Source organism: Chaetura pelagica, unplaced genomic scaffold (genome assembly GCF_000747805.2).
Source record: "Chaetura pelagica isolate M959 unplaced genomic scaffold, ChaPel_1.0 scaffold703, whole genome shotgun sequence".
Classification (NCBI taxonomy): domain Eukaryota; kingdom Metazoa; phylum Chordata; class Aves; order Apodiformes; family Apodidae; genus Chaetura; species Chaetura pelagica.
Window position 1 is genome coordinate 68,364 of NW_009952582.1, and position 14,657 is coordinate 83,020.

At 45.6% G+C, this 14,657-nt stretch overlaps 2 protein-coding genes across 2 annotated transcripts in view; both read right to left on the reverse strand.

The window, feature by feature from the left end:
• The window catches only part of KARS (lysyl-tRNA synthetase), a 27,225-nt gene that overhangs the window by 11,407 nt on the left and 1,161 nt on the right, over positions 1 to 14,657 (reverse strand). The window contains exons 2-5 of the mRNA XM_009993652.1: positions 14,487 to 14,650; positions 9,674 to 9,704; positions 7,292 to 7,429; positions 4,840 to 5,988 (exon numbers count right to left, since the gene is read on the reverse strand). Coding sequence (XP_009991954.1) covers positions 4,840 to 5,988; positions 7,292 to 7,429; positions 9,674 to 9,704; positions 14,487 to 14,650 — 1,482 coding nt within the window. The remainder of the gene's footprint in view (positions 1 to 4,839; positions 5,989 to 7,291; positions 7,430 to 9,673; positions 9,705 to 14,486; positions 14,651 to 14,657) is intronic.
• On the reverse strand, positions 4,836 to 5,975 carry CHST4 (carbohydrate (N-acetylglucosamine 6-O) sulfotransferase 4). The gene has a single exon (XM_009993642.1). It carries the CDS (start codon positions 5,973 to 5,975, stop codon positions 4,836 to 4,838), a length of 1,140 nt encoding a protein of 379 aa, XP_009991944.1.

The window sequence follows — 14,657 nt, forward strand, 5'->3', positions numbered from 1 at the left end:
GGCGGGCGGGCGGGCCTCGCTGCAGCCCGCAGCTAATGCTCGTTTTCCCGCAGAGTCCGAGCGGACCGAGGAGCCTGCGCAACTCACGGGGCTGTTCGAGGCGGCTAATCGGGAGTTCGAAAGCACGGAGGTAAGAGCCCGGCCCCGGCGGGGCCGCTGCGGGGGAGCTGCTCGGAGCAGCCCTGCCTGGGTGTCACAGAAAGGCACAGTAACAACAACTCCTAATTAACATATTTGCACCGTGGCATCTCTTCTGCCGTGGCTAAGCTGGAGCTTCACGTGAGCTGTGACTCGGGCTGCACACGTCAGTGGCTTGAGTCCCTGCCTACGTTAACTTGAGCAAATTGATACCACGGTGTTGTCACACTGAAAACTGCAATTGCACTAACATCTATTCTTGCCTTTCATACTTTGTTCAAATTCTTACATTTCATCATCTGGTATATGCTCTTTATCACCTGTGGCTTCGCTTGAGTCACTAAAATTTAGTCAATTCTGAACTTTATACACTGTAGAGTCACAGTGGAAGGTGGTTGAATAGTGGTGATAAAAGAAGCTTGCCAGAAAATACCATGCCTAATTGATGACTCCATCTCTCTTTTAGTCAGGAAGTGACTCTTCAGACATGTCAGAAGAACTTTCTACACAAGTTGATGAGGGAAGGTCCCCCGAAGAAACAACATCTGGTTTGAAAACTAGACTGGAGGACTCTGCTCTCCCTGATGCACAAAGGGAAGAAAGACCAACAAGCACTTGCTCTTCTTCTAGTGCAGTGGGAGAATTAGTAAAAACTATGCAACACTTAATGGAGAAGTTCAACGTCGACCTGTTCACTGTTACACAGGCCCTTCTGAAAAACAGTGGTGATGCAGAGACTACTTCATACTTTCTGCAGACAGGGCAGCGCCTGGATGGGTACCCACTTTGGAGCAGGGGGGATGATTTGGAATTGCAAAAAGATGATGAACATGCTAGAAATAAACTGATCGCAAAATTTGGAGCTGAAAACGTAGCGAAGCGGGTAGCGTTTAGAAAAAGTTAGAGAGCAAAGGAGAGGGAAATTACTGATCTAGGACTGTTTAAAACCAATTATTTCAGAAAAGCAAATGTGATTAAAAATTTGATGCGACATTCTGAAGTTTCAGAACTGCTTTAAAATAGGGTTTTTTTGTAAAAGGCCTTTTTTGTATTTGATTTTTATTTGTAGTACTGAGAATGCTCAATATTTAAAAGTAGAAACTGAAGAAAAAGATTCTATGCTGTATCAAGTTTTCACTGAAAATGTGCTTAAAAGTGTGTACCTGTCTGTCCATTGCTACATGCAAAGAGTTTTGAATAGAGTTGGCATCAAAATCTGACAATCAAATTAGGAATTAATTATGAAATTGACTATTTTAAGCCAAATCTATATTATGTTGAAAGGCAATGATAATTTGATGTATAACAAGACTGCTACTTGAGAAAGCCACTGTCCTAAAACACCACTTCAGTATTTAGGGAGTTAACCAACAGTAACCACATAAATGCCAGAACTCTGTTTTAGATTGTGCAGTGTTTCACTGGACAGGTCATTCTTGCTGAAAAAGTCATATTTGGTACATTAGTGCTGCTCAGGCTGGTTATCTGAGACTTGTGTGGAAGACCAGAGAAGCACCTACCTTAAGAGTGCAAGACAACATTAAAAAAAAAAATAATCATACTACTTTATTTGCCAAGTGCAGACTTTACTTGCTGGATTTGAAATTCAAGGACTGATGATGCCCAGGTTAATGAACAGAGCCAGGAACTCCCATTCTGGCTTGGGTGGTGTACATGTCTCAGCAGCAACACGACCTCACAGTTCGATGGTCTTGTTTAACCAAAACTGCTTTATAATTCAAAGTGAGAGACAGAACACATTAAATGGCTGCAGCATAAAAACAAAAGGCTTGCTTTAACTTTTTATAATTCTAAGTGAAATTTCAAGAATCCAATATGCTGAGGGCAGTTTGGCTTACCATATTCATATCAGGCCCCTGCACTGTTAGAGCGTCAGGAGCGCTGTTTCTGTAGTGGAAAGGATAGAGGCTTCTTTGTATTATTGCCTGGAGCAGCAATATTTGTAACCTGGAGGGATGAGCTGAGTGGCAATGCACATACCAAAACTTTGATTTAATAGACAGTTTCAGAGGCAGAAATACTTGGTCTGAAAACTCTTACCTGGAGCTTGGGTATTTCCCATTTGCTTCCTTTTAGACTTAGCATTCATAGCAATCAACAAATTATGGCCTTTCATAACTGAAGTTACTAGCAGAGAACTGATTGCATACACCAGGTTGAAAAGGAACAGACTGGAATACCAAAGAGTTGTTTTCTAAATTTCCTTTTGAAAGAAATTTCCCTTTTTCCATTCTTCTCCATCTTACACTTTGTTGGTATAAAAGCAGAGCTGATTCTTCTGAACTTGCACAATGTAAACTTGACATTTGTTTCTAGTGATCTTTATTTTATGCACATGCCACAGGATGTAGCCGTATTTTTAAACATCATCCTCACCATCTTGAAAGTCTGGGGCTTTGTTTTGTTTTGTTTTTGTCCTCCAAAAATATTTTATCTTTCCTTGCATTAAGACAACTTTAAATTTTCATGTGACTCCACTGTGTCTTTTGTACTTCCAGAAAAAAAAACATCTTGCCAATTACTGTGTTGAGGTAAAGATACACCAAAATCAATGATCCTGCTTTTTCTCTAAGCAGCAGAAGTTTAAGTAATTTTCAAAACAGTACATTATGAGAATGCAGCATATGTTATTTTCATGCCATTTGTTTACTGGCTGACTGGAAACACTACAAAGGTTTTTCTCCAGCTAAACATTTGATACATGGCATTGACTGCATCCACTGAGAACAAGTATTCAAATAAAATATATTTGGAAATATAGTGAAAAGAATCTCTATTTTCTCAGGAAAAGGCTTCTTAGCTCTTAAAATAGGAAGCTCTTCACAATTACTTCAGTAAGAAAAGGCTTCTGAGACTCCATGATTCAGCTGAGTATGCTGAGTATGCACTGTTCAATAGAGGCACGATAAAGAAGTTTGCAATTTAGACATGAAAGAGGATGTTGAGAAGAAGGTATTTTTATGCATTTCACTCCCGAAGTCTGGTAACAAGCTTTTCTCCATGTCTTATGGAACACTATTAATAAAAGGTAAAAAGAATTCTGTTGCTGACGTTTGAGCTACACATTCCCATTGAAGGTGGAAGAAGGGCATCGCCATTCCTGATGGTGAAGATCTGCATAATCTATTGATCATAATTTTGTTGTGCTCTAAGACAGAAATACTGTCACCAAATAATTAAATAAGATTAATTCAGTCCTCTACAAAAAGGATGGGACAGGCTGGAGAGGGTCCAGAGAAGGGCCACAAGGATGATCAGAGGACTGGAAGGCCTGCTATATGAGGAGAGGCTGAGAAAACTGGGTTTGTTCAGCCTTGAGAAAAGGAGGCTTCAGGGAGACCTTATTACAACATTCCAGTACTTAAAGGGTGGCTACCAAGACAATGGAGACTCCCTATTTACAAGGAGTCACATGGAAAAGACAAGGGGTAATGGGCACAAGTTGCTCCTGGGGAGGTTCCAATTGGGCACAAGAAGTAAATTTTCTACCATGAGGACAATCAATCCACCAAGGGGGTGGATTCCCCCACATTGGACAGTTTTAAGTCTCAGCTTGACAGGGTGCTGAGCCACCTCACATAAACTATAATATTACCAAAAAGGTTGGATCAGATGATCTTTTGAGGTCCCTTCCAACCTGGCATTCTATGATTATATAACTTCCCTTTCTCCCCTTGGCTTCTTCAGTCCACCTACCAGAAAACGGCCTTCCCAGTTCCAGTATTTATGCCAATGGAATCTGTGTCATTACCTTGTCTTTAGAGTCTCCGCCTTTGCACAAATACTTCCCAGTCACACAGGAGGACTGTGAGAACTTCTGAGGGAACAGCTATTCTTGGTTTGAAAATTGGAAGACAAAATTATTTCAGCTGAAAAATAAAAGAGATTCACATAGTCCCAGAAATTAAGCCCAATATGCAAACCCAGGAGTTTTTATTTTCAGCAATGGCTGATTTATTCAGTTTTCCCATTACATAGTAAGTGAACACAAACATCTCCCCAAAATTACCTCCAAGGCTGGATGCCCAGGCACAGGAATGGAGGGGAAAACAACAACAACAACAACAACACCCAAACAAATGAAAAACCAAAGTACCCAATACAAAAAAAACTTCGGGCTTGAAAACTCAAACTTTCCCAAAAAATGATCTTTCCAGAAACCAATGCCTGGTCATCCTTGCATCAGTTCTGACATTATATATCCTGGGTGGCAGCATGACAAATAACATCCTCTTCATTCACTTTCCATTTGTATGTCCTCTTCCTTTGCAGTGCAATTGCTCCATGGTGTTTCAGTAGTATTTACCTGTGGTCTGTGAGGGGTTTGAGCTCTGCTGTCTGGTCCCACTCCTTTGGCATGCTGTTTGCTCTAACCCACACATACTTGCTGTTTCACATAAACCATGGACTTAGTTGGAAAAGAGATTTGCATTACTTCAGCCTGTAATGTGGCTGAGACTCCAGGAGCCTTGGAGAGTGATCCTGTGCTGCTGAGAAGGCTCCCATGAGTGCAGTCACAGTTCCCATGTAACTTGTCCTTGCAGAGCACACCCAACCATGCACTCTTACACACACACATGTGCACCACTGTCCTCTTTTGCTCTAGTAAACAGCTCTCTGCCCTGCAGCTTTCAGAGAGCAGGTGCAGAGAACAGCTTTTCTGCCATCATAATTTGTTACTCAGAGGAGATCTGGGTAAACAGGAGATCTAGTGACATATTTTTTTGCTCTTCTTCTGATTGAACAAGCCGGTAGCCCAGCAAGTCCATTGCATCCTTGCACACATTTTGCACTTTTTCTATTTTCTGGAAGGGAAGAGTGGTTCTCCAGGCCTGGGATACTCTCAGTGCATCTCTGGACCCAATATCAAAAGCCTGTGATCCTTGCCCTTTCCCATGGGTGATGTTGTGCACCCACTTCTGAAGTTCTGGTGTGAAGTGGAGTTCTGCAAACCTGTACATCTGAGCAGCCCTTGCCAGAGGGTCTCTGACAATGTCTTCATAGCGAACCAGCAGGTAGCGGTCTTTCAGGAAGCTGGGAACAGCTTGACTGCCTGCCTTGTAAATCTCAACTTGGCTTTTGCAGATTACTTGCATTGTGTTGTAGGGTCCCATTTCTCCCTTAGTGTTCTGGGAGCCCACAACAATGTCACTGTCACGTTTCAGGTTTGCCACTGTATTCTCTCGGGACCGGAACACAGCCCGAGGATCACGAACCAAGTGAATGATTTTGAGGTTCAGGGATGGATCAGTGAGAAGGGGGTAGAGAACTTTGAGGTCAAAGAACCGAACCTCCTTGACGGCAACATGGCTGTAGGTCTTACAGGCTTCCTCCACCTTGCTGAAGGGGTACTTGCCACAGATGGTTCTGCAGCTGCTGGCAGGGATTATGTCCCTGCGGTTGAAGGAGTGACAGGCAGGGGGGGAGCACAAGGCTCGGCTTGTCTCCCACTGAAACAGATCAGACTTCTTCTTCTGGCTAGACATGTAAGCATCAAACACAGACATGTCACACAGAAAGACTGACCTGACGAGGTCCCGCACTGCCATGTGTAAGACTTCAGCACTGTTCTGGTACATCTTAACCCACACGTGCCATGCAGGTTCCATCAGGTAGAAGACACTGGGGTGCTGGCTGAAGATTTGTCCAGTGAAGGAAGATCCTGATCGCCAGGAGGAGAGAATGAGGATGTGGACTTGAGAAGGTTTTTCTACCATAGGGACATTTTTGCTGCAGAGTAGGAAGTGGGAGTGGATCAGAAGGAAGGCCAGAACTGCCAGAGTCAGAAGCACCTGCACACTTCTAGACTTCATCATGGTTGCAAGGGACCTGCAGAAACAGAGGAAGTTCAGCATCACAGGTTCATGAAGAAGGCAGGATGTGGTGCACCAGGCACCTTTGCTATGAAAACAGGCTGAGAGAGATGGGATTGTTCAGCCTGAAGAAGAGAAGGCTTTGGAGAGACCTTAGAGCACCTTCCAGTACCTGAAGGGGCCCTACAGGAAAGCTGGGGAGGGACTTTTGACAAGGGCTTGTAGTGAGAGGACAAGGGGTAATGGATTTAAATTGGAAGAGAGGAGATTTAGATTAGACATTAGGAGGAAATTCTTCACTATGAGGTTGGTGAGAAACTGAAACAGGTTGTCCAGAGAAGTTGTGGAAGCCCCACCCCTGGAAGTATTCAAGGTCAAGTTGGATGTGGCTCAGAGCAACCTTCCAAAGCAGGGGATTTGGATCTAGATGGTCTTTAAGGTTGTTTCCAACCCTAGCCATTCTATGAATTTCAGAAAATATTTAGTGTCATCACAGGCAAAAACTCACATACCAAAGGTAGTCATTTGGTACTCCAATAAGTCCAAGCACAACAGTATCTCCTCCACCATCAGAACATCATAGGTAATTTTTCTAGAAAGGGCTACAAGGGTTTATCTCATCCATCTTTGTGTAGGCAGGCTTACCTACTACTAAACAACCACTTCTTTAGTCCAACTCCTCTTTAAAGGCTGTCTCCTGCTACTCCTCCCTCCAGCCCCACTCATCCTGTAAGTCCTTCATGAAAAGAGGTACAATACAACATGTCAGTTAAACTCAAAAGTCTGCCCAAAGCTGGCTCCTTGTTTCTTGCTCTAAACCTCTCTTCTGCCTGTTGAAGATGACTTAATTATTGGAAAAACATCCATTATACTGCCTGGGGACAATTCATAGCCTGAATACCAGCTGGCACAGGCATCTGCAGGCAGTGCACTGTTGGGGATGGGATTTGAGGCAGAAAGAATTAACTTAATTTTAAACAGGTACATTAAAGCATGTTTTGCCAACTGTTCCTCTTGTGTCCTCTCCTGACCTGCCCCAGCCATGCCCGACTGTGCCCTGGACACAGGTGGTTGCACACAGCACTGGCCACCTCCAGGGACAGGATCCTCAGTACAGATGTTCACACAGGATGGTGTGCTCCTCTGTGACCACGTGCCAGGCTGGAAGTTTAGCTGTGCTGTGGTGGAGAAAGGCCTCTCTGGCCAGTGCAACTGCTTTCTATTTCCCAAGGTGAACTAAAATGAAAGCAACTTACTGGTTCACAGTTATGGTCTGCTTCCACCTCCGGACAGGGTAGAAGAAGCAGGGCCGTCAGGGCGAGCTGGAAAGTCCTTCTGGACAGAGCAGCACTGAAGCCCAGGTCCTTAGAGTTTTGCGCAGATTGTATAACTTTTGTGCAGCCCGTGATGGTGCTGAATTCAGGCAGCCATGCCCATACAGAGCAGCTGCTTCTCTACTAAAGCACCAGAGGTACAAAGTGTGCCCCAACTGGCCACAGTGCAGACATTGCTCCCTCGTTACGTGCTTTCCGTGTTATCTTCTGGGTCCATGGCAATACGTCAATGTTCCCAGTCAAAATTTCCCTAACCTTCATTTTATGCCTTGCCTCAGTTTCCCTCTCCAGTGAAGTTTTCAGACTAATTTGCATGGAGGTGCCTTCTCTCAGGATTTCAGTTCCTGTAGGACTGACATTTAGATTTCCAGGTACAGTCACTGCTGCTAACCAACTAGGAACCATACTCATCTACTACTCCAGCATATAAGCATAAATGGGCTTATTTTTCTAATATACCTGCTGTGTGTTTATTAGGAGCTTAGGGCTTACAAGGGAGCAATTATAATTTCTCAGAGGCAGGCCAATACCCAGCCCAAGGGGTAAGCCTGGCTGTCACCAATAAATGCTACCACAATATGAATTTTATTTTAGTGAGGCCTTGCTAGGATGGAGCTGCGCATTTAGTGAGGGACCACATGCTTCTGGTCTCCTGGACAAGAAGCCCACTGATTCTTTTGGTTATACAAATGGACTGTAGAGTTCAGGTCTGACAATAAGCTGATTCAGGTCAAAGTTTGGACCAAGCCTAGGAAGATCTGCAAACAAAATACTGTTGTATAAGTCATATATCAGCTTCCTCCTTGCAAATTAATACAGCAGTGTTTACCAAGAGTCCTGGCTTCCAAATGAACTTTGATGAAATCAATTCCATCCGGTACCATTAATATTGATATTCTAACTCCTGACACGAGTTCCTGGACTACACCCAGAAGCTCTTAATTGAGAGAAACTCTGTTGAGCAGACACAAATACTGGCATTAAGACAACCAGGCAGATTTAAAACCACAGAAATCATTATTTCTCTGTAAACCTGTGTGTGCATAGTCTGAGTCAAAGAGAATGGATTCAGGTTTTTTGGGAAGCAAGGGTGTGCTTTTATCCTGAATCAAACCAGGGTGGCACAGGTGGATGTTTTATACATTTCACAGAGCATGTAAGACCATCCCTATGAGTGCCTGCCTGAGAAATGGCCCGATGTGAGGCCACAGCCTCAACAGTTTATTCGCTCTTATACAAGAAGTAGTGACGGTTGTTGCCCTGACCAGTCTGTCCTACAGGCAGGGGAAAAGGACTGAAATGAGTTGTGTGTGCCTGATGAAGCGGAATAGAGGAACAGCAAAGAGTGGTAGAGGTTCCAGTAGACATTTCGTAATATGAAATATTAATTATATAACCTTATTTTTCACCCCTGTATCTCGATCATGGCAGTTGGATGTTCCTCAACTAAAGGCTTAAGGTTAACCACATTCTCTCTACAGCAAACATCCAGAGTGACAAGTGATTCAGTTCATTTCATATTGCAAAAGTGAAACATGAAACCCTCACAGAGCTGCAGAGTAAAGATCAGCTCAGAAAAATTAAGACAATCTCGGCTGCAGAACAAAAAATGGCATACTTGTACTGTCAGAGAGCTGAGCCAGAATTTGGTTGAAAGCAAAAAGAACAGGAAGAATATCAAGGTACTAAGGATGTAAAACAGAAACTTCTAAAATTACAATTCTGTGTCACCATGTTAAGTCTCCCATGACGCACATATGAGAACACAAAGAACAGGGATTTGCCTGCCTGAGCAGGCAGAGTCTCCAAATAAAATGAGTTTTAAACTTTTCCAGAAACTTTTCCAGGACCTTGGAAAATCTTGATTCTGGCAGAGAAAAAGCATCACAGAAAGTAGCAAGCAGCACGAGGGAGGCATAGACAACAAACATACTTTGGGCACGTGTAGCATGTTCCCAGAGTACAGGGGAGCTGAACCTGTGCATGTCTCAGGAGGATGTGACAGTACAGGCCCAAACACCTCCTGGCTGAGTGCTCTGCAAGTCTGGGGAAATTCATACAGATCCCACACTGCTGTAGTGGCAGTAGTAGCAAAGAAGATATGATGCCAACAAAGCCCCAGATACTGGTCTTTGAAGGCAGTGATGGTTACTCATAGTTTAATCAAAAGCCTCTTCTATTTGGCTACCTTCTAAGCCAGACCAACAGTTTCTGTCTGCAAGAGGAATCATGTAGCAATTTACTGTCATCCATATGTTTACAGTTTTACAAAACTTATATCCCAGTTTAGGCTGCCGTGAGCAGTGAATACCATTCTGGTCACCAGAGCATCCACACCAGATATCAATAAATAGTTGAAAATCTCACCTTAAGGAGTCCTCTTGAAGCACCACCAGACCTGGTTTAAGTGAAGTTGCTCTCACACATGTACACTGCTGCAGTACACGGTCCTGCAGGCAGCCACACCAACAGCTGGTGTCATGGACTGGCACTCTGCTTTCCTGCCTGGTGCTCATACACACATGTACTCAGCTCTTACCTGTGCCTCCTCTCTCCCATCCCCTTTTTGGTATTTGGTATTTGGGTATGTCCCAGCTCTAAAACCAACTACTCTGCAGTACCCGCCTACTTTGACCAGCTGTAAACTAGGAAACTCCACCCTGCCCTATGCAGCAAAGCATGGGAATGGCAGTTCCTTGAAAGGCCACACATGACCAAACCATGCTAGTTAAGGAGAAGGGCTAGGAAATTAATGAAGAAGGCTGAGAGGCGCTGTTAAGTTCCACTGCAAACCCTGAAAGAGACTGCTCTCTGTAAAAGGAGGAACAGAGATGTCTGTGGAGTGTCAGAGCAAAGGACAAAGAGGAACCATTGTTGCAAGGAGGATCAGCTTGCTGACCAGGAGTACAGAGATAGGATCTATCTGCCTACTATTGCTCTAGCTGCTAGCCATGTTGTCAGCAGATGCAGATTCACAGAATCTCAGAATTGTCAGAGTTGGAAGGTACCTCTAGAGATCATCTAGTTCAAGTCCCCTGCCAAAGCAGGATCCCCTATAGCACATTACTCAGGACTGCATCCACGGGAGTCTTGAATATCTCCAGAGAAGACTCCACAACCCCCCTGGGCAGCCTGCCCCAGGGCTCTGTCACCCTCACCATACAGAAGTTTTTCCTCATATTTAAATGAACTTCCCATGTTCCAGCTTGTGCCTGTTGTCACTCATCCTGTTACTGGGAACTACTGAGTAGTGTCTGGTTCCATCCTCCTTGCACCCACTATGCAGCTACTTATAGGCATTGATAAGGCCTCCCCTCTGCCTTCTCTTCTCCAGGCTAAACAGTGCCAGATCTCTCAGCCTTTCCTGATAAGAGAGATGCTCCAATCCCCCAGTCATCTTTGTTGCCCTCCACTGGACTCTGTCCAGCAGTTCCCTGTCTCTCTTGAACTGGGGAGTCCAGAACTGGACCCAGTTCTCCAGGTGTGGCCTCACCAGGGCAGAGTAGAGGGGGAGAATGACCTTTCTCAACCTACTGGCCACACTCTTCCTTATGCATGCCAGCATTCAAATTGCCTTCTTGGCCACAAGGGCACATTTCTGGCTCACGGATAATTAACTGTCTACCAGGACTCCCAGATCCTTCTCCTTGGAACTCCTTTTCAGCAGGTCCACCCCTGCTGCATGGGGTTCTTCCTCCCCAGGTGCAGGACCCTACACTTGCCCATGTTGAACCTCATTAGGCTCCTCTCTGCTCTGGTCTCCAGCCTGTCCAGGTCACACTGGATGGCAGCACAGCCCTCTGGTGTGTCAGCCACCCCTCCCAGTTCTGTATCCTCAGCAAACTTGCTGATTCACATGTCTTTTTGATTCTTTCCTGGCTGTGCCTTGCTTGAGTTAAGCGCTGGGGGGCTGGGAAAGAGAATTGTGTGAAAGGAGAAGCCATGAAAGGAGCAGCTGGACTTGGCCTGTTAATTATTCACAAGGGTGCTGGAGCTGCAGTGGGGCTGTGCCAGGTAAGGTAGTGAAGCAGAGCAGCACTGGGCTCAAGAGAAACACAGTTTTCTGCAGCCACGCAGAGACGATCGCTTTGGATCACTCCTGCTCCAGGTTTCATAATTTCTGTCACAGTCTGGAGAGGTGTGTTGGTACCCCCTGTCCCCAAGGATCTCACTGAGCTACTCTGAGGACAAGTGGAGTATAGGAGATAGCAGAAGCAAAAATCTGGGCAAGGATGGTCCTTCCAGCAGGCAGGACAACCTGAATGTGGCAGGTCACATTCCCTTTCATTTGCTGCGTTGCAAACACAGATGGTCAAGCCCTGGTAACCCTGAGCAAGGAAACCGAGTGAGGAGCTGGCAGTGGTCCAGGTAGGGCTCTGCAGAGAAAACCAGGCAATATTCTGCACCTGGATTTCACCTACGTGCTCCTATGCCTGCATTGCCACACTTTGAAGGAAGGATCTACCTGTATGTCAGTGTTACAAAGCTGGTTTGAACAGGTCACACACCACTTGAGTGGCTTTTCATGAAGCCTCCCTGACCAACAGTTGCATGAACAAATATGTACCAAAACTCCTGCTCCACATGTGTGTATAGTTTCCCAAAGGCATTCTGGTCCTTTGGCACCAGTATTCAGACATTATGACTACACTGAACAGTGCTGTACTGTCCTCTACTTAGAGGGCTGAACAGATTTTTTTCAGTTGCTCAGATCCCAAGTTCCAACTACTTAGCAGAGCTTTCCAGAAGGCAGCTTCTGTGGCAGTTGCACAGGGGAAAATGTACTCTTCTTTGGAGAAGAGGCTTGGGAGAGCACACTGTTCTGGCAACACTGTATTTCCTGAGACCTGCACACTGTGGAAAGTGAAGGAGGTATAGGAGGTATCCCCTGGCTCCTGACCAATGGACATCATTCTCCCTGTATGTCTGACTCTTAAGTTTCATGAAGCAAAGCAGAAGTAAACAGCAGTCAGCCTTTTACTTAAGGGCAGTCAGCCCCATAGAATCACAAAACGGTTTGAGTTGGAAGGGACCTTTAGAGGTCATCTAATCCAACCCTCCTGCCATGAAGAGGGACATCCTCAGATACAGCAGGTTGCTCAGAGCCCCATCTAACCTGACCTTGAATGTTTCCAGGGATGGGGCATCTCCTACCTCTCTATGCAACCTGTGCCAGTGTTTCACCACTCTCATTGTAAAAAAATTCTTCCTAGTATTTAGCCTAAATCTAACCTTTTCCAGTTTACAATCATTATCCCTTGTCCTATTACTACAGGCCCTGCTAAGAAGTCCATCCCCATCTTTCTTACAGGCTCCCTGTAAGTATTGAAAGGCTGCAGTAAGGTCTCCCTGGAGTTTTCTCTTCTTCAGGCTGAACAAACCCTAGCTCTCTCAGCCTGTCTTCATAGGAGAGGTGATCCAGTCCTTGGATTGCTGTTGTTGCCCTCCTCTGGACTCACTTCAACAGGTCTATATTCTTCTTGTGCTGAGGGCTCCAGAGCTGAATGCTCTCCAGGGGGGGTCTCACCAGAGCAGAGAGGAAGAATCACCTTCCTCAACTCACTAGCCACACTGCTAGTGATGCACCCCAGGACACAGTTGGCCCTCTGAGCTGGCCTTGCATGCCTTACTTCCACCTCAAACTGTGGCTGATCACATTTCTTCTTTCTACCCCCTTCCATGATTAAGGGTGTTTTCTGAGGATTCAGAGACTAATGAGCCCTGTGAACTGCCCATGCAACCACAGCCTTTCCATCTGTTACACTCTGAAGAAGCAAGGAATGTGTGCTGTGCTGCTCAGCACACACAGAGCGCACCTGACCCAGTGCAGCAGCAAGTAGGCCGAGGAGGAATGTCAGAGGTATTGACTCCTCAGTGCTGGCACTGCAGAAGACTCCCTCCCTGAGGATGTATCATTGATAGTCTGATGAGAGAAACAGGCATACCTAGAGCAATGGAATCAGCTCAGCTGAAAGCTCTGACCACTCCCTGTGCCCTGTCTTCTGTCACCATCAAGAGCTGATAATCAGGGAAGAGAGCAAGAAGGGAATTTCTCCTTCAGGTGCTGCCTACAGAGGGTTCTAGAGCACAGGATTGACCTCTCTGAATGTAGGTGTCCAAAATAAGCTAGTGAGTGATGCCCCAGAAGTTCCCGTTTCTTTTTCTTGGCTGTGACAAGAGTGGGGAGCAATGTTTGTAAGTAGACATCTGCATTGAAGCTTCCTAAAATCAGTTGAGATCAAGCTTGCCTTTGGATTTTACAGCACCTAGATATTTTTTTTCTGGTCACTTGCCCAATCATGGGTTTTGAACTCACAGATACTTTTGGCTTTAACAGTATTCCCTGGAGATTAAAATATCTTCAACTGCATGCTACGAAAACTATTCCTCTCTGTATTGAAACTGGCATATAAAAACTGTATTAGGTAATACCACCTTTTGACTATGAGTAATTTCTCCCTATTCACAGTCTTCAAGCTACGCAAGATCTTAGCATCCACTCGTATATGCCCTAGAGAACACAACTCATCTTATACCAGGTTGATATATAAAGCAGTTCATGGGAATGATGCTACAGAAGCCTCTGTCTCTTTCCACTGACTGCAAAAGGAGCCCACAGAACTAAGAGGAGCGATATCAACTCTGGAGCCATCGGCACATGCAATATAGATCACAACATACAAGGGGATCCAGGCTGATGGAAAAGCCTTCCTATGTTCTGCATACTGGTCCCCTCTTCTTCAGTACTCAACTCATGTCTCCTGAGCACCCCTCTTTGCAGACAGCAATGTTTATTCACCAACAGGATTCCAGACAGAGATAAGAGTGACATTGTCTTCTCAAATTTCAAGGGAAGTTTGTGATCTTGTAACATCCTGTCTGGCTCAGATCACAACTTTGACCTTAGACATTCTCAAACACAAGGACAGATTATGCTGCTACTGTTTCTCCCCTTCCTATCAGAAAGGCAGACTTAGGCAACTACGAGTGTCTCTCATGTGTTCGCTAGTATTTATGTAGAGGGAACAGTTAGCTCCTGATGTTGGGATGGCTCACACTCCCTGCATCCCGAAGGGATGAAAGACACCAGGGAGCTGCCATGGGAGCCAATGCGGTGACCACGCAGGGGGGCCGGCCAGGACGACCCCCCCGCCCCCAGAAACCCCACAAAACAACAAACCTGGCGGGACGGCTTTTCTCACCCAGTCGCTGCTCCTCGCAGGGACGAGTGCCCAGGGCTCCGCTGCCCCGGGCTCCTGGCGGGGCCGGATCCCCTGGCGCCCCGGGCTGGCCGCGTCCTCCCCGCGCCGCTCACGGGACCCCGAGGCGATGGTCGGTCCCCGCCTGCACC